The sequence below is a fragment of the Molossus molossus genome, unplaced genomic scaffold (assembly GCF_014108415.1).
Source record: "Molossus molossus isolate mMolMol1 unplaced genomic scaffold, mMolMol1.p scaffold_m16_p_4, whole genome shotgun sequence".
Lineage (NCBI taxonomy): Eukaryota > Metazoa > Chordata > Mammalia > Chiroptera > Molossidae > Molossus > Molossus molossus.
The window spans coordinates 41,770,533-41,794,232 of record NW_023425377.1 but is presented as its reverse complement, the minus strand read 5'-3'; the positions used below and the strand labels follow the sequence as shown (position 1 = coordinate 41,794,232).

Here is a 23,700-nt window from a genome sequence, read left to right as displayed (position 1 = left end):
CAGTTATTGCAAAGAGATTTATTAATGGGTCTCACCTCCCACCTGATTCCAGCTCTGGTCTGCTTACTAGCATGTACCAGCTACTTCCTCCATGGACACAAGCACAACTTCGTCCTAGAAGAGACCATCAAAACTCTGAACATCCTCACAGCAAGAAAGGTGAGTAAGGCATCTGGCACCCTCTCTCCAGATGTGGCGATGCCACGGGTAGTTCTTAGACACTGAGAAGGACAGAACAGCTTCTAGAGAAGAGGCAGTCGGTGATGGGAGACTTTCCCCTGGCGCTTCCCTCACCGCCCCTTCCTGAGGGAGTATAGAAAGTTTTCTCAGTCTGAAGGAGTGGGAGCTGCTTGGCAAGAATTACTCGGTTGAGTTGGAGGTAACTCTGTCTCTTGCTTTCTTGTTCCTGCCTGGTCCAAGGAGCTGTGCCTGGAGTTGAGTGTAGCCGACGTCTTGACTGCCCCAAAGGTAAGACTGTCTGGGTGGTCTGCTTGGCAGATGGGTGACTTGGGGCAGGAGAGCCATCCACAAGTGCTTGAACAAGAAGCTTTTTTTAACAGAAAGCGAACATGCCCAAATTAATGATAAAGTGTTAAAAGTTTTCAAAAGAATGAGAGTTCTGATCTTTACTCTCAAAATGTTTTGATGTTTCTGGTTACACTTGATTTAGAAGATGCATGGTAGAAAGTTTGCATTTTGTAATCCTAATTCAGATCCTCATCAAGGACGAGCTCCTTAGGACGTACCGAGCCTTGGCCGAGTACCCAGCATATAGGAGGCACTCAATAAATGCTTGTTGAAGGAGAGAATTTTCTGGCCCATACATTTCCGAAAAACCAAATACTCTCACAAAAACAGATATTGAGATTACAGGTTGAGGGAGCTTTCATTTTGTCTAAGAGACTTCCTACGGCAACAGAGAAGGCATTGCCTGAGCCCCTCCTCCTCCTCAGCCTGGTCCCCCGGTGGCCCACTGGCCCCCGGGCTGCTGTCCAGAGACCTGTGGCTTGCTCTGTCCTTCCAACTCCCCTCCAGCCTGGTCCGGAACCCTCCTGCCAGATGAGGTCCAACTCATCCCTGCTTTGGGCTGCTTGGGCATCTTGCTTTTCCACCTCCTGTCATCTCACCCCCGCCCCTCTATCTGCAGTGGGAGGAGATAGATTTGACAGCTGATAGTGCATTTTCTCTGACAAACACATGACAACAGACATATCATTAGCTCTGTGCACATCAGTTCCTGTTTTCATGGAAACACACGACTGAGAATGAAAAACCCAAAGCTTCAAGTTACCAGTGGTCTCCTAACCACCTGCTTTCCACGTGCACTTGGAGGGTATGTTGGCCGGGAGTGGGGCCCTGCGGGCCGGGCAGGGCCTCGTCCCAGCACCCAGGCCAAAAACAGGCCCGTCCTACTCCGGCAGAAAAACCGTTCTTTGGGACTTTATCTTGATTATTTCATTCAAGATTATTACAGGAATCTGATATACAATAATATATAATATTGTAATATAATTACATATAATATTATATAAAATAAATGTATAATATACAACTATATATATAATTACATATATAAAATATAATTTTGTCCTTCAGAATCTCATATACCAGACTCTAGCAATATGCTCGAAGGACTTGGAGGTTTTTATATACATGTAGAACTATACATGGTAATGTGACGTGTTAACATGTGCATGGAGCGGAGGGCCTGCGGTGTCGAGGGGCCTGCACGGCTGCGCGCGCCAAGGCCAAGGGCAGGGCCCGAAGGAAGCGCAGAGGGTCTGGAAGTGAGACAGTCGGTGGTTTTAGTCCTGATTCTGCCACTAACCAGTTGTGTGGTCTTTGGCAAGTCTCCATACCTCTCTGTGCCTCAGTTTCCACATCTGAAGAAATGAAAGTGATTTTGAAAGTTGGTTGGACTCCAGCTCTTGAGTTGGTGGGAAGTGTTACTGTAAGATGATACAACTCTTTTTTTTTTTTTTTTTTTTTTTAATCCTCACCCGAGGACACTTTTCCATTTTTTGTTCAGATAGAGCAGGAGGGAGAGAGAGGAAGAGAGAGAGAGAAACATCGACGTGAAGGGACACATCGAGTGGCTGCCACCCACACGACCAACCAGGGCCGGGGACAAACTGCAACCGAGGTACATGCCCTTAGCGGGAACCGAACCCGGGTCTCTCTGTACCGCAGGTGGACGCTCTAACCGCTGAGCCAAACCGGCCAGGGCAGATGATACAACTCTTGATGAAAGACAGAAACTGGTTGTAGAGAAGCAGTAATTCTGAGGGAGGGGCAGTGGTTGGAGACATCAAGCCCTCCAAGCCCAGGGGTGACAGCCACCCCTGGCGCTGAAGCTCAGCTCACTTTCCCTTTCTTTTCTTTCCCTCAAAGGTTTAGGGCTGCTTACTTATCTATGCAGATATTTCAGAACAAGAAAAGGTTGTTCTTTTCGAAACCCACAGAGGTGGTATGTGGGAGGAAAAGTTATTTTTTGTGTTCCCAAAGAGGAACATTTTTCCAGTGTATTAATTTTATTTCTTCTGGAATCACGAATTCCTGTATCTCCACATCGGGTGACAGCCTGCTCTGGGCGTTGCTGGTGAGAAGGTGCTGACAGAATCCCGGGCCTCAGCCGCTGCCTGGTGTCTGCCGCGGAGCTGGTCTGAGGCAGGGCGGCGGGCTGGCCGCCCGGGAGCACTGCTTGCGGGCACCGTTAGTTGGAGGTACTTCCTACGAAAAACAGCTCACATTCATAATTTTTCAGAAAGCTCTGTCAACCCTCAATTTTGTTTTAAGTGAAAGTAAAGGCCTTTCTCATGTGCAGCACTAGCTCACCACATTTGGGCAGGGGTGGAGACGATGGATACAATCCAGATAGGACTGCACTTTTATGGCCCTGAACAAAGCTAAGTCAACGACCAAGAGTCATGGCCGCAGAAGAAACCCCCAAATGGTGTTCTGCCACTAGCCGTTCCCGGAGGGAGCTTCCTTCCGCCCAGCCGGGGCCTCCCAAGGCTCTTTTCCTGCCCAGTTCTGACCCCGCGGTCCTCCCGGCGGGGGAAGTGGCCCTGAGCTGGCGGGACACGCTCAGGCCGGCGCAGCTGGACGAGCCGCGAGTGGTCAGTGCGGGGGTCGTCTTGTTGGAATACCAACGGAACCGAACCGTTAGGCCCTGACCTGAAAAGGCCTTTAGAATTAGTGTGTTTTTTAAAAACACTTTTCCATTCGATTCAGACTCTTTTCAATTCCTATTTTATCCTAATTACTTTTAGGAAGTCCTTTGACAGATACCTTGAGAGGTTTTTGCCCCCCTGTATTATATGGCCACATATTCAAAACAAGGAGGCGGTTTAATTTCTAGGCTCCAAGCCAGAGTTTCTCAAAAGTCTCATTAGATTTTGGTGGAAATGCAAGCAAAGGGGCTCTTCTCCTTTTGGCCCCTGGAACCTCACTGCTCTGTCTACAGCACAAGGGCATGCCTCACCCGTCCACAGGGGCCTTTCCCTTGGCCTCACCGCCTCTGTCCACCCACAAAGCCCCGGAGGCGTGGTGCCTCATGGAGGGGTGGGGTCCCCGAGCCCAGAGACACTGGTGCTGCTCTTACATTTCCTACTGAAATCAGGGCCCAGGAGGCTCGAACCAGTTCATTAAGTGTGTGCCCGTCCAAAGGTCCTGCCATGGGCCACCACGCCCTCAGGGGAAAGGGGGAGCTTTTGTAGGTTGGGATTCTAGTGCTTCTACAATTTAGCCTAAAGAAATAAGAGATGGCCCTGGCCGGTTTGGCTCAGCGGTTGGAGCGTCGGCCTGCGGTACAGAGAGACCCGGGTTCAGTTCCCGCTAAGGGCACGTACCTCGGTTGCAGTTTGTCCCCGGCCCTGGTCGGTTGTGCGGGTGGCAGCCACTCGATGTGTCCCTTTCACATCGATGTTTCTCTCTCTCTCTGTTCTTCTCTCTCCCTCCCACTCTACCTGAACAAAAAATGGAAAAGTGTCCTCGGGTGAGGATAAAAAAAAAAAAAAAAAAAAAAAAAAGAAATAAGAGATGAACATGGAGATTTATACAGGTAACTCACTGCCATAATTATTTACAAAAGCAAAAAAATTAGTAGTAGGGGATTGATCGATTGCGGCACAAATGTGCCGTGAGATCCTCCAGAGCTCTCATGTTCCAGATGCTTGTGAACCACCTACGAACATGCTCGTACTGTGTTAAGTGTGAAAAAGTTACAAAACAGTACCAATGGCTGGTCCCTATTTTGTAAAAAGTACTTTTAAAAACCTGGTAAAAGTATTTAAAAGTACTTATATGTATATATTAAATATGTTTTTACTGATTTTTTTAGAGAGAGAGGAAAGGAGAGGGAGAAAGAAACATCGATGAGAGAGAAACATCGATCAGCTGCCTCCTGCATGCCCCCCACTGGGGATCGAGCCTGGAACCCGAGCATGTGCCCTGACTGGGAATCAGGACCTCTCAGTCCACGGGACAACGCTCAATCCACGAGCCACACCGACAGGGCTAACCAAAACAGTAACAGTAGTTATCTCTGGCTGGTAGGATAAGGAGTGAATTCATTTTTGTTGAATATATACTATTTTTATAGTAAACTTATATTACCTTGATAGTCAGAAAAAGTATGTGAATGTAAGAACTTACTTGGACAGTGCTTCTCATATGAAAGGCCCCTGGAGACAATGCACATTTGCAGTTCAGTGGGCCGGGGTGGGGCCGAGCTTCTGTGTTTCTAACAAGCTCCCGGCTGATGCCTGTGTTGCTGCTCCATGGACCACACTCTAAGCGGCAAGGGACCAGAGCATGTCCTGGCAGAGGCCAGAGATAGCTGTTCCTGAACTGGACCAGACTCCAGCTAAGACCACTCTCCAGGCTTTGTGACTTCGTTTTTCAGGAGAAATGAGAGGACACAGCAGGTCTGATTCAGATTGAGACACAATCCCTCTCCCAGGTTCCCAACAAGAGCTGTTTCCCTGCTTGTACGTTCCCTCTTCTAAGTCCCAAATGTCCCCAGGACGAGGCTTGTGGCCAGTCCCACGCCAGAGCTCCCAGCATGCCCAGGAGGTTCTGAGCACGCACAGCAAGGCCCAAAGCCCCTGATGGGAGCCCTGTCCAAGCTCAATGGCACCTTCTCTCAGAAGCTTCCCTGATCTCCTGCAGCCAGACTCCTGGGGCCTCACCCTGATCCTGGCACTCACCTAGCTGTGGGGAAATGTCTCATCTCCTCATCTGGACCCCGAGTTCCACGCAAACCACTGTCTCTCATGGGGATGGCTAAATGGAGAGTGTGGCCCAAAGCAGCACTGTCCAGTTATTCAACAAGAATGCAGGACTTCCGGGGAAACGGATTTTAAACCTTGCAGGAATGACTGTGGGCTCACCGAGGCACCTTCCACAGAAAGAGCAGCTTATGTAAAGAAACGGACCTGAGCTCTGGAGAGAGGGTCTGCATTCAGATCCCCACGTTCTCATTCACTGGGCTGAGGGACTTTATTCCGGTACCTTTCAGCAAAACACTGAGGGAAAGAAATTGGGAGTTTCTGAGGAAAAGGCTGCTGGATTTGCAGATGCCTGGGAGAGGTTGTTTACAGAGGTTCAGTCACACGGCAGGAATTCTTGACTACTCGATCCATAGTTGAGCTAACGTACCTTCACCACTGTCTTCCTGAAAAAAGAAACCAGAAGGAAATGTTCCCATGTTCAAAACAGAGCTAGTACATATGATCTGGTGTTTCTCTTTCTAGAACACAACTGAGACGGAAATCTTCTGCAGGGCTGCGCAGGTACTCCGGCACGTCTACACGCAACACAGGTGCTTGAGCAAAATGCTGAGCAGACTTGACAGGAACCTCTACAGCATGGCCAGCAAGGTAGGCTTCTCGCGCCCACCGGTGGCCCTGGCGGGCAGCACCACGCGTCGCATGGCCCTGCTCGTGGGTGGCAGTGCCTGTGCTAACCAACCCATTCATTCATTCAAAAAGTATTCCTTGAGGCTCTACAAGTTCCAGGCCCTGGGGGTACAGTATGAGAGGGAAGCCGACGGAGCCCCTGCTCTCACAGAATGTTCTAGTGGGGGAGACAGAAAAGCAAACTAACATGTCAGAAGATGTCCAGCAGTGATATGTGCTATGAAGAACACAGGAATAAAGAACACAGGGGCAATGAGGAAGAGGGCTGTTTAGTAGTTGGTGAGATCACCTGAGAAGATATTCAAATTATGTGAGGGAGCAGCCCTCCTAGCTAACTGAGGAAAGAATATTCCTGGCAGAAGGGACAGCTGTGCAAAGGCCCTCAGGTGGAAATGAACTTCATGTGTTCAAAGAGCAGTAGGAAGGCCGGTACAGCTGGACCAGAGTGGGCAGGGGGACTTTGACAAGAGCTTAGATCACAATGGATCTTTGGATTCTGTCCCAAGTATGGTGGGAAATACTCCCAGGGCTTTGAGTGGGGCAGAGACTACGATCTGGTTTTTGTGATTTAGAAAGATCGCTCTGGCTCCGGTGTGGTGAGCACAGAAGCGAGAGGGCCTGTGGAGGCCGCTGCAGCGGTCCGGGCTGGAGGCCGTGGTGGTTTTGAAAGGGTGGAGCAGCAGAGGTTGTTAGATTTGGGCTATAACTAAACATGGAGCCAGGACTTGCTGGCAGATCCACTATGAGGTGTGAGGGAAGGAGTACAAGGTGACCTCGTGGTGCCCAGCCTGCGCCCCTTGGGGATGGTTGGCATTTACAGACATGGGTGACTGGGGGGCAAAGCAGAGCTAGAGGCTGAGCAGAAGGTCAGGAGTTGAATTTTTACATAGTAAGTTTGACCCACCTACTGGACAGCCAAGTGGAGATGTTGAGAAGATTGCTGGAAAAGTCTGAAGCTTAGGGGAGAGGTCAGAACCCATGATATAAAATAAAGAGCCCTCGTAAAGATGTTATTTAAAACCACGGACCGGGATAACATACAGGAAGGAAGAGATGCCAGTTCTGGGCCCGGAGGCACTGACATAGAGGGTCAGGTAGAGGAGGGTCCGGGAGAGACTGGGGGAGCAGTGGAGTGGGGGGGATGGGAGGGGTGTGCGGTGCCCCAGAAGGCAAGTGAAGAAGCCTTTGAGGAGGGAGTGACCAAGTGTAGCGCATGTACCGGAAGGTCAAGGAAGGCAGAGGCAGGGACGGCACTGGACTCCCCACGACAGAGGGCATCGGCGATGCTGCTGTAAATGGAGATGCGGCAGGGAAGGCTACTGAGTGGGTTCCACAGGAAAGGGCAGGGGAGGAGTGGAAAGGAAGGGGTGGTGAGCACAGCAGGTTGCAGAGCGAAGAGCAGTGGAGTGAGGGCAGTTCTCTGAAGCAGAATGTTCAGCATGTGAAGGCACAGTGGGCCTGGCCCCGTGGGGCGGGCAGAGCGGAGAGGGTGCTGACGCCCCGCGGAGGGACCGCGGACAGCCTTCCCCTCCCCGGGCCGGGTAATGGAATAGGGTACCGACATTACATGCATTCTCTTTTAATCCTCTTAATAATCTTCTAAAATTGGCACTATTGTTCGCTTTCCACAAAAGAGGAAACTGAAGCATTTTATAAATGAAGTGGTTTGTCCTAAGCAGTGCAGTGAACAAACTGACAGAACTGAGATCCAAACTGAAGCAGTGGCCTGGGCAGGCACCTGGAATCCTTCCCCCGACGTGCCGCCGAGCCATGGTGTTGCTATTTCATGGGCAGGAGGGCAAATGGACTGAACCCGTCTCTCAGCAGTCCGGGCAGCCCCGCAGATGGCCCGGGACAGCGTGGACAGGTCTCAGCCTCCACCTTCATGCGCCCTGAGCACCCCCAGGGCAGACACTGACGTGATGGCACAGTAACCACCTGTAGGAAGGTGAGCAGTGTGCCCCGACAACAGGCAAGCGCTCTGGCCTAGCGGTGGAGTCAGGCTCCCCGTCAGCGAGACTGGAGGCCCTCACTCGATCTCGCTCAGGTGATAAGTGCCAGGGTAGGCCTGACTGGAGCAGACAGGCAGGACAGCAAGATCAGTTATTCAGCAACGCAAGCTAATGAAATGTTTCTTTTGCAGATCTCCTGCTCCGTGAATGAAACCAAGAAGAGTTCACTGAAAGACTTCTTGGAAAGGTTAAGGAGGATCATGCAAGAGAAATATGCAACGAGTTGAAGCTAAATATTTTAATTTATGAGTTTTTAATAGCCTTATTTTAAAAATATTTATATATTTATAACTCATCATAAAATAAAGTATATGTAGAATCTGACAGCATGATCTCACTTTACTAGCACGGGTGCCTTACTTGGTAACTTTTGGGGAAACCAATTTACTCTACTGAGAAACTAGTACAGCAGTCAAAAAGGAAAGACTGCTTTCCTCTCTCTAGCTGCGGACACAATGCACACGATTCCAGAGTACAAGTCCGCATAATGTAAACGATAAAAGAGGGCTTGCAGAGTGGCCCCGCGAGTCCTCCTGACTACCAAGTGATTCTGAACGGAAAAGGTGTCAACTGGATGCTTAGAACAAGCCTCTCCCATTGGCACAAGGGTGGCCATATTGAGACTACGGGGAAAAGTAATTCTAGCACATGACTCTTCTGTGAATAATATTTAAAGTCCTAATCATGCAAATTCTCTTCATTCTCAAGTCTTAGAACCAATAGACAAAGCACAGAAGAACAGACTGTAAATGGGGCCAACGTGACAATACAAAAGGGACAGCTGAAGAGGGCTGGGAGGGAAAGAGAGAGGCGGGACCTAATCTCCCCAGCTCACTCAGCGAGGGGCCAGCTAAACAAGACTGTCTAAGGTTGATGGAATAATAAGAGATTTAAGTATCTATTCAAAATTGCAAAGGTAATAGAAGATCTAAAAATAACTCACCATAAAACATTTGGAAGTTTTACGGTAATGAATGAAGTAAACCTCACTTTCCAATAGGGAAATCAACACAATACCTAAAGTTGATAAATCAAAAAATAGTTGGCAAGAGTCGTTATGAATCGATTGTGCAGCTGGGGGTGGGTACTCGGGGGGTTGGTTGGACTACCCCACTTTTATACGTGTTTGTAAGTTTTTATAATAAAAAGGGGAAAAAGCAACAGTGAGTGAATCAAGAGATCTTTGGAATTATGATGGTAGCCGCCAGAGAAACTCAAAACTCAAAACAAAAACGGGCACTTGGGCGAGGCTGGGGGAGAGAGACAGCTGGCTCTCCAGTTTCAATCTGAGTGACCACACTCACAAATGATAAAATGTTTCTAAAAATCAAAGCTAACATTAAAAAGATAGATGATCACAAATGTTGGCGAAGATGTGGATAAACTGGAATTCTCAGGTGTTGCTGGTGTGACCAGAAAACTGCGGCCACTCTGGGAAACAGTGCAGCACTTCCTCAAAGGCCAAACCGGTACTCCAGGGCCCAGCGATTCCAGTCCTAGTACGTGTCTGTCCAGAAGAACTGAAAACATACATCCGCACAAACACCGATACACAAACAGCAGCAGCACTACTCATAATAGCAAAAAAGGAGAAACCACCCAGGTGTCAGTCAATTGATGAATGGACAGACAAAATGTGGTAGAGCCATACCACAAAATAGTATTTGGTGATAAAAAAAAAAATGAAGTACTGATACATGCTAAAATATGAATGAACCTTGGAAACATGCTAAGTGGAAGAAGCCAGACACAAAAGGCCACACCCAGTATGATCCCATTTATATGAAATGTCTAGAGGAGGCATCCACAGAGGAAAAAGCAGAATGCTGGTTGCTAGGGGCTGGGGCGAGGGAGAAACGGGGAGCGACAGCTAATGGACAGGGCTTCTTCTGGCAGTGATGATGTGTTCCGATGTTAGAGTGTGGTGATGGCTGTAAAACTCTGCAGCTGTTCCGAAAAGCACTGAATTGTACAATGAAAGAGGATGAATTTTACAGTATGTGAGCTATATCTCAATAAAGGTGTTATTTAAAAAATTTAAAGGGGTAAAAAATGAGGGTCAGGTCACTGAAACTTGCCTTTTGAAGACATGTTCTCTGCAAGAACACGGACCTAATACCAGTGAATGAGCACTCTTTTCATCCTCGTTACACGTATGTGACAAAAATTAATACTAGTACTAAAATTATACCAAAACATGTAACATCTTTTTAATCCTTTCAAAATAAGGGAACAAATCAAAAGCTTCAAGTCTCACCCTGACCACAGCCAGTTTCACCCTGCCCACATAAAATACCAGCATGCCAAGGGCAACAAGCAACTAAGAGTCATGGAGCCTTCTAAGGCCACATTGAACATTTTAGTTTCCTTTCTTCTTTGATTAGACTCATTTGCATTGAATGGCTAATATGAGCTGTAGTCTGCCACAGGATATGAGCTGCGGGTTACAATTTGTGTACGAAGCCAGGATGGTAACAGAAAGGCTGTCGGGAAGAAGTGTTCAGAACGGGCCATAGGAAGGACATATGGAGCCCAGGCAGGCCTGTCATCAGATCGGCCTCAATGGTGAAGACACAGCTAACTCTCCAGTCACTTCCTGAAGGCTGTGCTGGGCTCTGGATGGAAACACCCAGCCCTTGAGTTCACCAAGGGAGACAACATGAACTGAGGACACACATCAAAAGAATGAGTGAAGAAGCTTCAGGATTAAGTGAAAGTTGAGATGCTTGTCATTTAAGCACATTCATTTAGGAGACGTAGCCACGGACCACGCCTGCTCCATGGATGTGCCTCTTACTGCGCACAGAATGGGCGACGCAGACAGCAAAGGTTGAACCCCTCCCTCCCAGCTACTGGCTACCTCCACCTTTTTCCTACGAATATATTACATCTCTAACTGGCATTAGTAGGTAACAAATACATATTGAATAAATAAATTAAAGGAAAAAATGTTTCAATTTCACTTCTATGTGGAATCTAAAGACCACAATTAATGAACAAACAAAAGAGAAACAGACTCCTAGACACAGAGCAGACTGACTGCTGGGCGGGGGTGACGAAGGTGAAGGATTGAGAAGTACAGATCAGAAGTTACAAATCAGTCACAGGGATGTCAAGATCAGCATAGGGAATGTAGCCAGTAAGACTGCTATACTACGTGTGGTGCCAGGTGGGTCCTGGAAATGTCAGGGGGACACTTTGTAAAGTATATGATCGTCTAAGTGCTATGTTGTACACCTGAAACTAACAGAAAATAATACTGAATGTAAACTATAATTTAGTAAAACAAATAAATCCTGACCCATTCAAAGGAAAAAAAGAAAAAAACATTTCACTCAAGTCTATGGCTGACTGCCTTCATGGAAACATTCCGGGGTCAGTTAGAAGTGCACCAGGGCCCCCTGGCTGCTGTGGGCTGGTGTGCTCATGCCAGCCACGCGGCCCGCCCTTCCCCACCTCCCTCCACACGTCATGTCCACCGCCTCTCAGGGCGCGAGTCATCCGAGGTGGAGGACTTCGGGAGGGCCGGCAGCTCGCCAGGAGCCGCTCCATTCCGACCCGCTCCCAGAGGGGGAGGCAAGCGCCCACTCCAGTCTCGGGCTGATTTCCTGGTTCAGTTTGTCAGCTCATTAGAGTTCCCATTCCCAGGTGGAAACCTGTTCCTGTCCCGCCTGGCAGTTCCTGAACCGGTCTCAGCCCCAAGCACTCTGACTCTCTCTTCAGCTCTCCAGTGTTTCTCTTCTGTCCATCTTCCTTGTCCACTTGTTCCTAGCTCAACTTTTAGTCTCTAAGCAGTCTCTTCCGTTCTTGTTTCCAATGGACAGTGTTACCCAAACGCAAGCATGGGGTACCTGTTAGGTAATGTGGGTAAAGAGAAGCAAAGATACAGATGTTGGGTCAGTCAAGGTACCACCATGAGTGCGAGAGTCAGCTGAGGGGACTCGGCTTCTCTGGCAGCCTCCAGGACACAGTGCAACATCATCTGCTCTCCTAGCTCCCCGTCTCATCCTTCACCATCTTTCTAGCAATAGTTTCTTTTTTTGTTAATCCTCACCTGAGGATATTTTTCCATTGATTTTTAGATCGAGTGGAAGGGAAGGAGTGAGGGTGTGGTGGGGAGAAACATCTATGTGAGAGACACACACAGATTGGTTGCCTCCCACATAACCCTGACTAGGGCCAGGGATCAAACCTGCAACTGGTCCGTGCCCTTGACTGGAATCAAACCCGTGACCCTTTGGTCCACGGGCCGACGCTCTAACCTCTGAGGCAAAGCAGCCAGGGCTCCAGCAGTAGTTTCTTTAAAACACAAACAATGTGAGTGACCCACTTAAAATCCTTCCGTGGCTTCCCACTGCTTACAGAAAACTCACAGTAGGAGCCTGGCCTACCTCTTTACTTTTCAGGCTCAGCTATCCCCACCTCTTTGGCCCAACTTCAAACATACAACCAATGCACATGCACCTGGATTCAAGCTACTGCCTTCTGCCTGGAATGCCTTTCCCATTGTTAGACCGTTAACCTTTCAACAGCAGTTCCGAGGAGCAGCGTCCTTTTCTGAACTGCTGGTCAGGCAGACGCCGGGCACCTGCCAGCTGCTAGGGAAGAATGCCGCGCCCGCCCGGCAGCACCGGTCCCCCTCCTCTGCTACAGCCCTCAACGTGCTGTCATTCTCTATTTACGTGGTCACCTCTCCCTCTTGAGGGAGGCTGTGAGCTTTGCAAGGGCCACTGCTCAGCGCAGGGTAGGTACCCAGTAAATCTACAGGACACCTGATGACTGAGTGGCATGACTCAACGATGGAGAAGAAATCAAGGTCAGCAGAGTATTTCTGTAATGACTCTGGTACTTTTAGGTTGGGTTAGGCAATATCCTCTTGCTAAGATTGGTATCAACTCTGAGACCTATTGTATTCAGTTGTAAAGTCCCAGTTAAATTCCTTTGTACAATTGGACAAATAAAGCCTTTGATTAAAAACTAAAATTTCCCCAGCCCTCAAAACAGGGATGGGGGAGGGGAGCAGGTGTGGAACGATGTCTGATCTGTCATATTCTTTAGTCAGAGCCATAAACGTGTTTGGGTAAGACAAAGTGATGTTCTGATAACGTTGATAAAAGTAGCTTGAAGATTGGGCCACAGGAAGCCCAAGATAAATGTTGAGAGGAAACAAGTTCTTTTTGAAGTAGCCTCTTCATAATCATTTTCCCACACATTTGTTCATCTTCTGAAGGAGGACTGAGTATCTGATTTGCTTTGCAAATGAAACAGCTTAAGAATGTGACATTCAGATAACGTTATAACAAACGTGTTTGGAAGGCTCCTCAGCACGCCTGGAGCTGTGGCTTCAGAGCCGTGTTCATTACTCCCCTGAGCACAGGCTACCAGTGGTCCCTGAGGCTGACACTTGGGTTTTGTTTCTGATTTCTGGAGGGCCTTCATGAGAAGAGGGGATGGACAATATGTTGCTTAATCCAGGGCAGGTCTTTAATTTTATTCTCACGTTCTACACACATGCTGCAGCTTTACATAAGCTAGCAGTTGGGAAAAGGAAGCGAGGAAGCGCTGTAATGGTCCCCTCTCCTCTGCAGAAAGCACATCTAAGTCCTGTGAAATGAGCCAACAAAATCAAAACTCCTGGACACGCTTTGTGAATTTAAGGCCACTAGCACGGTGCCTGATAATCAATAAGTATTTGTCAAAAAGACCCATGATTAATAATAATCCAAGCAAAGCTATTGTTTTAGATATTTTAAGCTCATTAAAATTTTTTGAAAGAGATCATAATATCGTTACCACTCAGATATATCTTTTTACTTTTAGTGACATTCTGCACACTTACTTCTTTCTTACTTCTGTTCTCAAACACCTAATGAAAAGAATGACAAAACTCAGATAGAAAGAGTTTTAGTGAAAACAAATTTTATCAATTAGAAGCAGCACATTTAAAAATATCTCTCCCCAGTTTTTATTGAAAGACTACACGGGTATGAGTTTCCAGGTGTGAAATCAAACAGGCCTCTCTTAACCACATGAAACCGAGATACCAAGCACAAAAAAACTATCTATTAATAGCAAGATGGACGTACACACATAAGTAGTTCAGTAAAGAAGCAGACGGCTACTACAAGCATTATGAAAACATTTTTATTCTTATTTAACCATGCTGCACATATATATTACAATATCAATATGTACAACTTGAACAAATACAATTTATACATAAAATATAATGGAACTGTGGCTTTCGAAATTAATGCAACAAACTCATTTTGTAATTTAGGCCAGTATACAGTACTGTAGTAATGTTACTGAAGTTAATAATGATTTAAACTAGTCAGACTACAGTACAAGTTCAAAGGCACTAGGAAGATCTATGTTTTCTTCTAGTATTTTACATCAAGAATAACTAAAAAGGAAAACAAATGCATATATAAAGAAATTGGGCAGACACTGGAGTGCTTAAATGTACACCCTACCAATTCCTTAATTCACAGCTCAATACGAAGGAGAGGGACATTCCATTCCTTAAAGGAAAAGACATTTTTAGAAGACTAAAAAGAATAAAACCAAAAAACCATAATCATAATTTAAAAATTATGATGTTTTTAATCCCAAAGTGACCTTAAATCTCTTGCTGCAAAGAAAGGTCCCTTTGCCCTGGCCAGTTTTGCTCAGTGGTTAGAGCATCACCCTGTGATCCAGAGAGACCCGGGTTCGGTTCTTGCTAAGGGCACGTACCTCAGTTGCAGTTTGTCCCTGGCCCTGGTTGGGGTCGTGCGGGAGGCAGCCACTTGATGTGTCCCTTTCACATCAATGTTTCTCTCTCTCTGTCTTCCCCTCTCTCCCTCCCACTCTATCTGAACAAAAAATGGGAAAATGCCCTCCGGTGAAGATTAAAAAAAAAAAGAAAGGTCCCTTTTTCCTAAAAAGTAGATGACAAAGCTTATCAAATGGATTCTATTTGTGAGATAAGTATACAGATGCAGACCCTCCCCCCCTGAGAAATCTTGTACTTTATAAGCATCTAAACAAAAATGAGGACTATGATTATATTTTAATATCCTAATTATCAGTATATATAATTACAGGGTTTATTAAAGAACATACCACAAACAAGTAACATTCTACCAAGGCTCCTTTTAATAAATAAATATTAATTTTTTAAATTAAAAAGAAAATACCCATTCAAAAATCTATTTATATGTGACACTCGTTTTAAATCTGCCTATTTCATATAATGAACAAGTCTGTTCATCTATATCCTTATATGAAATTAATACTGAAGTTACAGAATATTTATCTGTGCACAGAGACACAGTAAGTGTGAGGAGACCACGGAACTGCTGACGGGGCTGGATGAGCTGTAGTCAGTGTCCCATGTTTCACGTGGGTTAGTCAGGCCTCAAATACCTCATTGTGGTATTTCATGAGATGAATATTTATTGTCCATTTGGTATAATCAGTTCTAATGTAAATACTTCTTTAAAAATCTGATAAAGTAGCCTGCTTTTTAAATTTTCTTAACGCTTTAACTTTTTATAGGTTTCTTCTTCTTAATGCAGTGGAGTGGAATAGAAAAATATCTAACATACTGGCTTATGTTTTCTGTGACGTTTTAGAGCTTAATGTAAGTTATTCCTTTCTTATTAACAATGGTTAAAGGCCAGAAACATGAACTTTTAAAAAGAAGGCGTATTCTTCTTTTCTTTCTATTGTTAAACTTAAGATTTCTCTAGAGTAATTACTCAGAGTTAAATGTGCATGTATAATTGCCAAGATACTCTGCTCACACAAAACTCTTACAAGACACAAATTCACCTCAGGTCTTCACAGTATGTAAACAGTGCCTCACAGAGTAAAGTTAAAGACTTCTATCTTACACATTACAAAGAAAATGCTGCCAGTTAAATGCAATTCTCATTACCTAGAAAATATGCACCATACACAGAACATTCAGCACACACCTTAGGAATGTACTTTCAATTTACGGACACACGTTTACCACCACTTCACAGGTGCACCACCTTTACGCACCCTCACTCTACACAGGCCTTATAGTTATACACCAACATTTAACCAAACTTCTTAAAATAATGTTAACTTAATACTAATTTATTTTAAAATTCACAATAGTTATATTAAGTGATGTAGGTGTAACATAACATTCAAAAAATAAAAATAAAAATACTGTAAGCAGCCAACAAGGAGAATACAATTCTATTTATTACAACTTATTTTACTATAAAATAAATATTATTTTACTTTTAGAGAAAGATGGTTTAACTGGATTTGTCAATGGAAGAAATTCAGGGAAGAATATTTTCTTTTAATAGACTATGAAGAAAAAAACAAAACAAAGTGTTTTAAAGGCAAAGGATTAAAAATTATTTTTCTTGCTTTAGTTGTGTTTTCTGAGAAATGAAGACTACACAGCAATTTCCAACAAAATTCAGAACTCACAGGAAAGCATCCATTAATCACGCTTTAAAATGAATTTTAAAAAATATACACATACAGGCAAAGATTAATGGCCAGTATTTAGCTTCTTAATTTTCTGCAACTGTGACTCCTTTATAATTAAGTGCATATTCAATGTTTTAAGAGAACACAAAATCAGAACTAAAAAAATGTATTTGACTTGAACTCAAAATGGCAAAAAAGGTTAAGAGAGGTCCAGTTGCAACATATTTTTAACTTTTCTTTTTTAAAACATGTATACTTCTAAAGATTGACTGTCAAATTATACATTTTCTACAGATCATCTAATACTTAAAATGCAATAAATGAAAATACAAAAATGAAAACATATTTAAACAGACCAGGTGGGTGTTAGGATTGAATCACTTCTTAGATATGCAGCCCATACATTCATATATAACGGCACAACACAGGACAATTAGAACTGCTACTGTTTGTGCAAAACAGGACATATATTGTTTTCCATTTTGAATATCCAGTTATGTAAATATACAGTAGTTGAGTAAATTACTAGCAGATTTATGAATATATTTAAACTGTACCTCTCTATAGTAGGAGATGCTCCCCCAACTTCCCTGCATAGTATAAAATGAAGAGTCATATGACTATTTGAACAATTACTAATGGTGCAATTTTAATGTTATATTAACTTATATATAGACTACAAGTTATTAGACAAATAACTAGTTCCAGTCTTACTCCATGATTTACAACTTCCATTATTTGAAATTACACAAAAGTCTTCAGTGTTTTAGTTAAATATTTTGTCCAGGCATGAGGAGGATATCACTTATTTTTAATGAGACTTTAAGTCTGTAACATTTACTGAAGTAAAGAGTCAATTACAGTTTCAGGCTTTGCAGAACGCTTTCTGTTTGGAGAAGAGAAAAAGAAAACATGAAGATTTTCCTAGAAGACTGCAATGTAAACACTTTACGTTATGTAGAAGATAAAACAAGGACACCATAGAGTCTAGAAAAAAGCCAAGGTTTACATGTTTAACCATGTTAAGAGATCAATTCACGCTCAGACTAGGGGAAGGTCACCTGAAGAAGGTGCAAGAGCCTGGCACTCCACCCTCCACCCAGAGGGGTGAGGGACTGAGTGGATGATAATTTCCAAAACTGGACTAGACAACTCAGTCAGGCCAAGTGGGCTTGCATGCTTGCCAGATTGAACCCCCTGATGATCTCTTCCAGGGTAGGCTAAAGGTGCAGATTTATTCAGTGAAAATCAGAGACATCATCATCTGAGGCAATACAGCACAGATGCACATGTAGGGACTGATGGAAATGCCACATTAATGTACCGTCTTTATTGCAATATTGCTTAAGGGCACACTGAACTATGCATTTCTAATGAGGAACATTACCATGTAATGTAATATCAATAAACCATGTATTGTGTATATCTGTCAATGTTTATGGCCATCTATTGTTTCATAATACAGCAGGCTAATTCTGGTGCACAGGGATGGTGGGTGTGGCTCAGCTAATGTTGGCTCACATGTATTTTTGTTGTTGTTAGACCAAAAAGGAATATATTTTTAAATGATAATTCTGAAAACTGTATCCAAATAACTTGTTTATTTGTTTTAGGTCCACATAGTTTTTAAAAAGTGACCAAAAATGGAGAGATCTCATTTAAATAATTTGATTTCTGGCTTCTACTTTGAAACAAGAAGAGTCGGAAACAATGGATCGTCTATTCCCAAGACTAACTAGGAGCAGCAGCAGCCACTCACTTCTGACACACTACTCTCCATCTCACCCAGACCCCACTGCTGCCTAGTTTTCACCTACACTGAGGCCAACTGTCTTACCATTTATCATCACACTTGCGTTGTTAGTTTTCTTATTAACTTCAGAGTTAAGAGGAAAATATCTCTTACTAAAAGTGGAAAATCAAAAGGTCTAGAGAGCTTCATGTGTTTTTGGACTGCTATGCTTCATCCATTAATATGACATGCATGGCTTCTGCTGGAGGATGAGAAGTTTTTAACCCCTGGCATATAAATGCTAAAGAATGTAAAATTTGTGCACTTTTAATACTCCTCCTCCCTAAATTCAACTATCCCTAATTTACAAACGTTAGGTTATGTCTATAAGATCATGCAACACAAAAATATTAAATCCATGCAACCCCACTTTACATGTAATTCAAAAGTCTAAGTGCTCAAAGTCAGGGGAAAAAATCTTATTCCCTCTCATTTCAGGAGCCCTGAAGTCTTACAATTATTATATATAAGCTCAACAGACTTAATGCAGGGCAGGGAGAGAAGAAATAAGCTCCAGGCGCTCGCATCCTGATCTCCCTGGGCTTATGTTATGATACATACAAATGACTCAACAGTCAAAACCAGCACCCAGAGAGGAAAAGATGGTCAGAGAAGTTTTCTTTAACTGGTGACTGAGGAAATCAAGGTTCTTGGGACAATGTTTATGATAGAAAAACAAATCAACTGAATACAATACTTGGGAGTCTAAAAATGCAAATTAATTAGCACCTCACTAGAAGAATTAGTGTAAAAATTAAGGAATTAAGCTCTGGGTTTGCTCAGTGGTTAGAGCATCAGCCTGCGGACCAGAGAGTCCCAGGTTCAGTTCCCAGTAAGGGCACGTACCTCGGTTGCAGTTTGTCCCCGGCCCCGGTTGGGGTCGTGTGGGTGGCAACCACTCAATGTGTCTCTCTCACATTGATGTTTCTCTCTCTCTTCCTTCCTCTCTCTCCTGCTCTATCTGAAGGTAAATGCAAAAAAAATGTCCTTGGGTGAGGATTAAAAAAAAAAGATTATAAAAATAAATTCTATTACTCAAGAGAGCTAAAGAAATTTGAAGACCTTAATTCTTTTTTTTTTTTTTTTTATCCTCACCCGAGGACATTTTTCCATTTTTTGTACAGATAGAGTGGGAGGGAGAGAGAGGAAGAGAGAGAGAGAGAGAGAGAAACATCGAAGTGAAAGGGACACATCGAGTGGCTGCCACCCGCACGACCAACCAGGGCCGGAGACAAACTGCAACCGAGGTACATGCCCCCAGCGGAAACCGAACCCGGGTCTCCCTGGACCGAAGGCCGATGCTCTAACCGCTGAGCCAAACCAGCCAGGGCTGAAGACCTTAATTCTTTATCAAGAATTTATTTACTCAAATCATAAGTATGTAAGAACTTTGATATTTAAATATATCAGCTAAAATAGTTATCATTTAACCAAATTTCCTTTAAATGTATCTAATTAGCATATCTTACTGGCTTGATTTCATGAGATTCTAGACAGTCCTTACCTTCTCCCTGTCTTTGGCCTCGCCTTCCCCTTTGAGGTCCGAGGCCTCTCCAGTTTCATCAAGGACTGCCTCAGGCTCTCCTCAGTATAGGCAAGATACACATGGGAAAGGTCCACTTCAAAGGGCTAAATAAAGGAAACCAACACCAGACTCAAATCAGATTTGGAGAAAGATTTAAAGTACTGAATAAACTCTAGAAAAAAAGCCACAGAACACAACACCAAACAAATATCTAACATATCTTCCTTAACGTCATTACTCAAATGAATGCAGCCAAGGTTGGCAAGTGAGCACTGACATACCATGAACTCCTCAGCAGTAAAACAGAACTGTTGCTGCTTTCCCTAAAGCCGGATCTCATCTTGTGGACCTAAGACTAGGACTAGCTTTGAAAAGGACATTCTAGTGGCTAAATAAATCCCCAAGACCCAAAAAGGTAGAGAAAAGTGTGAGTCAAAAGAAGATTCCATGCCGCCCCTGTGGTAGAACTCAGCCTGCCATCACAAGAGAAGGCGAGCAGAGCTGTCCCAGTAATTACCCCATCCGAGAGCCTCTATTCCCAAATGATCAGCATAGTTTTTAGCATAGCTGGTTGATTACATGTTGATAACATAATTTAGTGACTCACATTCTTATAAAGAAACATTCTAATTTTTTTAAAAGCACTCTTACATCTTTCTCTTTTTTATCAGGAATTGGAGTCTGCTTCCTCATGTTATTTCCGGTGTAGGCAACACATTTCTCGAAAAAAAAAAAGAGGCAGGGGAGAATTATTTTAATTAGCAATTAATACTGTGAATTAGCAAATTACTATGAGATATACCAATGTTACACTCATGAAACATGATCTGAATGCTGAAGTAGAAAAGGACCCAGTCCTAGGGAGCCCTGGCCATGCCATTTCCACCGAATATCCTGTGTGTTGTAATATAGCTAGTACAGCATCTTCTTCATCCTACTGGGTTCTCATCTGATTCATCCTCTGGACCACCTCTCTGCCCATTGGAGCCCAGTAAAATTTCTAGTCTAGAGGAAGTACTCCACAAGTACTCTATAAAAGGATGAAGGTAATACTCACTAGCTGCCATTCTCCTATGTCTTCATTCCAATGGACATAGTTTTCAATCATTTCCTTTTAAAAGAGTCAAACATAGTCTACTTTAAATATTTAATAACATTTTAAAATTTTTATTTATTTATTTTTAAATCCTCACCCGAGGATATTTTTCCGTTTATTTTCAGACAGAGTGGGAAGGACAGAGAGAGAAGTTGAGAGAGAAATATCAATGTGAGAGAGATACATTGACTAGTTGCCTCCTACACGATTCTGACCAGGTGCGGGGACCTAACTGCAACCGAGGTATGTGCCCTTGACTAGAATCAAGCCCGTGACTCTTTGGTCCCTGGGCTGACGCTCTAACTGCTGAGCCAAACTGGCAAGGGCAATATTTAATAACATTTAAAATACTGAAAAATATTAATGAAACGAAAATCTTAATAAATTAAGGGAGAAATTCTGTCTCAAAACATTATATACTGCACATTACACTTTTTATAAATTTTAAAATATATGCTTTTAAGAAATATATGTAGATGCATTAAACTACATAAAAATAAACAGCAAGGAAATGAAGAACTTGGGATTCAGGATGAAGGTGACCTTGAGTTGGAAGAGGCAAAGGGATGAAAAGGGAGAGGAAACCATTTGATTGGAAGTAGGTTACTGTAATGGTCTTAGCTTTTGTTTGGGGTGATGAATTCACTACAAAATAAACTAAATCAAGAACAGGCCATCCAAGGACCAATAAAGACAGTGTACCAAGAGCCAAAGGTGAATTCTGTACACCTGATGTTTAAAGGAAGCTATATTAAGACTTGTTTTTAGACAAATTGCTTACAACTGTATAGAGATTCAAAGTTTAAAAAATAATCAATATGTTAAAAGGTTACTAAAATGTACTAGAAAAATGAACATTTTGAGTAAAGAAAAATAGAGGCTGAGATTCTTAAATTATACTAGTTGCTAGATGCTAATTAAGAATTAGCATCTAGCCCAGCGGGTGTGGCTCAGTGGATTAAGCATTGTCCCATGTACTGTGAGGTCCTGATTCCCAGTTAGGGCACAGGCCTGGGTTTCGGGCTCCATCCCGAGCTGTGGGTGTGCAGGAGGCAGTTGATCGATGTTTCTCTCTCACATCAATGTTTCTCTCTCTCCTTTCCTCTCTCTCTAAAAAATCAATAAAAACATTAAAAAAAATAAAATAAAATAAGTATTAGCATCCATCTGGGGATGAAAAATGGTGATGGTGCCCTGGCCAGTTTGGTTCAGCAGTTAGAGCGTCGCCTGCGGACCAGAGAGTCCGGGTTCGGTTCCCGCTAAGGGCACGTACCTTGGTTGCAGTTTGTCCCCGGCCCCGGCTGGGGTCGTGTGGGTGGCAGCCACTCGATGTGTCTTTCTCAAGTCTATGTTTCTCCCCCCCCCCCTTTGCCTCCTGCTCTATCTGAAGATAAATTTTAAAAAAAAGAAAATGGTGATTGTTGCACAACATCATGAATCTACTTAGTGTCAATGACCTGTACTCTTAAAAACACTTAAAATAGTAAATTTCATGTTATGGATATTTACCCCCCCTCCACATACACACACACTCACAGAACTAGCATCATGAGCACAGAGAAAAAGTTAGCACAGGAGTTCTGCTTATTCTATTCACGGGCTAAAGGACACTGAATGAATAAACAGCACCTATACCTTGATTCTGATTACAATTACAGTAAGTCTTCCCTTAACATTATTGATAGGTTCTTGGAAACTGTGACTTTAAGGGAAACAATGTATAATAAAACCAATGTTATCACAGGTTAATTGATATAAACAGGGGTTAAGTTTTTCTATTTCTGGTCACAAATACATCACCATAATTCTAAATAAAGACCCCAAACTACTAATATTAAACACTAAAATAAATGTGAGATATATATGTGTATATACATAGATATACACACACTTAAGAAAGATTAAGATAATTATGTTCTAACCCACTTATCCAGTTCAGGGAAAAATATCAGAGGGAAACTGAAGCTTGTCCAGGCAGCTGAGAGCACAGGGCGGAAACCAGCTCTGGACAGGACGCCCCTCCATCACAGGGCACATCACACACACTCGCTCAGAATGCAACAATGTACACATGCCCGCTCACCTCACATGCTCATCTTGGGGATGTGGAAGAAGACATGAGGACCCCGAGAAAACTCACAAACTTGGGGCAAACATGCCAACTCCACAAAGACAGTGGCCCTGGCTGGGAATCAATTTTTTTTCTCTCATCCACGATATAATGAAATGACAATGACCGAAACAATGTTATTTGAGAATTTTCTGTACATGAATCTGGACTTTTCTAAAGGGCTGAGAAATTCTTATTTAGATACTTAGATACTCAAACAGAGAATTATGTACTAAGAAAAGTTAACAGCTAAAGTGAGATGTTATGGCATTAGTTCAAGAAAATTTTATCGTTAACAACTGAAATGTAAATATTTACCACCAATTAAATGACAAATTATATTTCCTTAGTCCTTAACTCTAGCCAAGTGACCCAATATCTAGGTCAGGGAACTTCCCCTTTACCTGATAATCCTGAGGTATAAAGTTATCAATAATAAGCATCTGAAGTCGAAGCTCCCGGCTAAGTTGTCGAATGTTCTCCAGTAGGCCTTCAATTTCCCTCTGATGTTCTTGTTGGAGATCGGCCATCTATGAGAAAATCAATGAAAATATTAAGGATAAACAAGATTTTAAATATAAAATAGTTCAATCTGACATAGAGCACAGGTCTAAGAAACCCTGGAAGAGCTTACCCAGTCTTTTCACTAAAACAATAAATAGAATGTCACTAGAAACGTCTTTTTAATTTTTTTTCTTTATTGATTTTAGAGAGAGAGGAAAGAAGAGGGAGAGAGAGATGGAAACATCGACGAGAAAGAACATCAATTGGCTGCCTCCAG

The 23,700-nt window shown here is 43.4% G+C and overlaps 2 protein-coding genes across 4 annotated transcripts in view; one reads left to right on the top strand and one right to left on the bottom strand.

Moving 5' to 3' along the window:
• The first annotated feature begins 24 nt into the window (after positions 1-24).
• On the top strand, positions 25-8,160 carry IL4 (interleukin 4). Its single transcript, XM_036241800.1, has 4 exons — positions 25-159; positions 421-468; positions 5,757-5,882; positions 8,065-8,160. The coding sequence occupies exons 1-4, from the start codon at positions 25-27 to the stop codon at positions 8,158-8,160; spliced, it is 405 nt and encodes a 134-aa protein (XP_036097693.1).
• An 8,078-nt stretch (positions 8,161-16,238) lies between these two features.
• The window catches only part of KIF3A (kinesin family member 3A), a 75,242-nt gene continuing 67,780 nt past the window's right edge, over positions 16,239-23,700 (bottom strand). Inside the window, exons 14-18 of one of the 3 annotated variants that reach the window (XM_036240969.1) lie at positions 23,324-23,449; positions 20,771-20,824; positions 20,365-20,433; positions 19,693-19,817; positions 16,239-17,282 (exon numbers count right to left, since the gene is read on the bottom strand). In XM_036240969.1, coding sequence (XP_036096862.1) covers positions 17,234-17,282; positions 19,693-19,817; positions 20,365-20,433; positions 20,771-20,824; positions 23,324-23,449 — 423 coding nt within the window. In that variant the 3' untranslated portion in view covers positions 16,239-17,233. The remainder of the gene's footprint in view (positions 17,283-19,692; positions 19,818-20,364; positions 20,434-20,770; positions 20,825-23,323; positions 23,450-23,700) is intronic. The other 2 variants (XM_036240967.1, XM_036240970.1) reach the window with 2 other exon arrangements.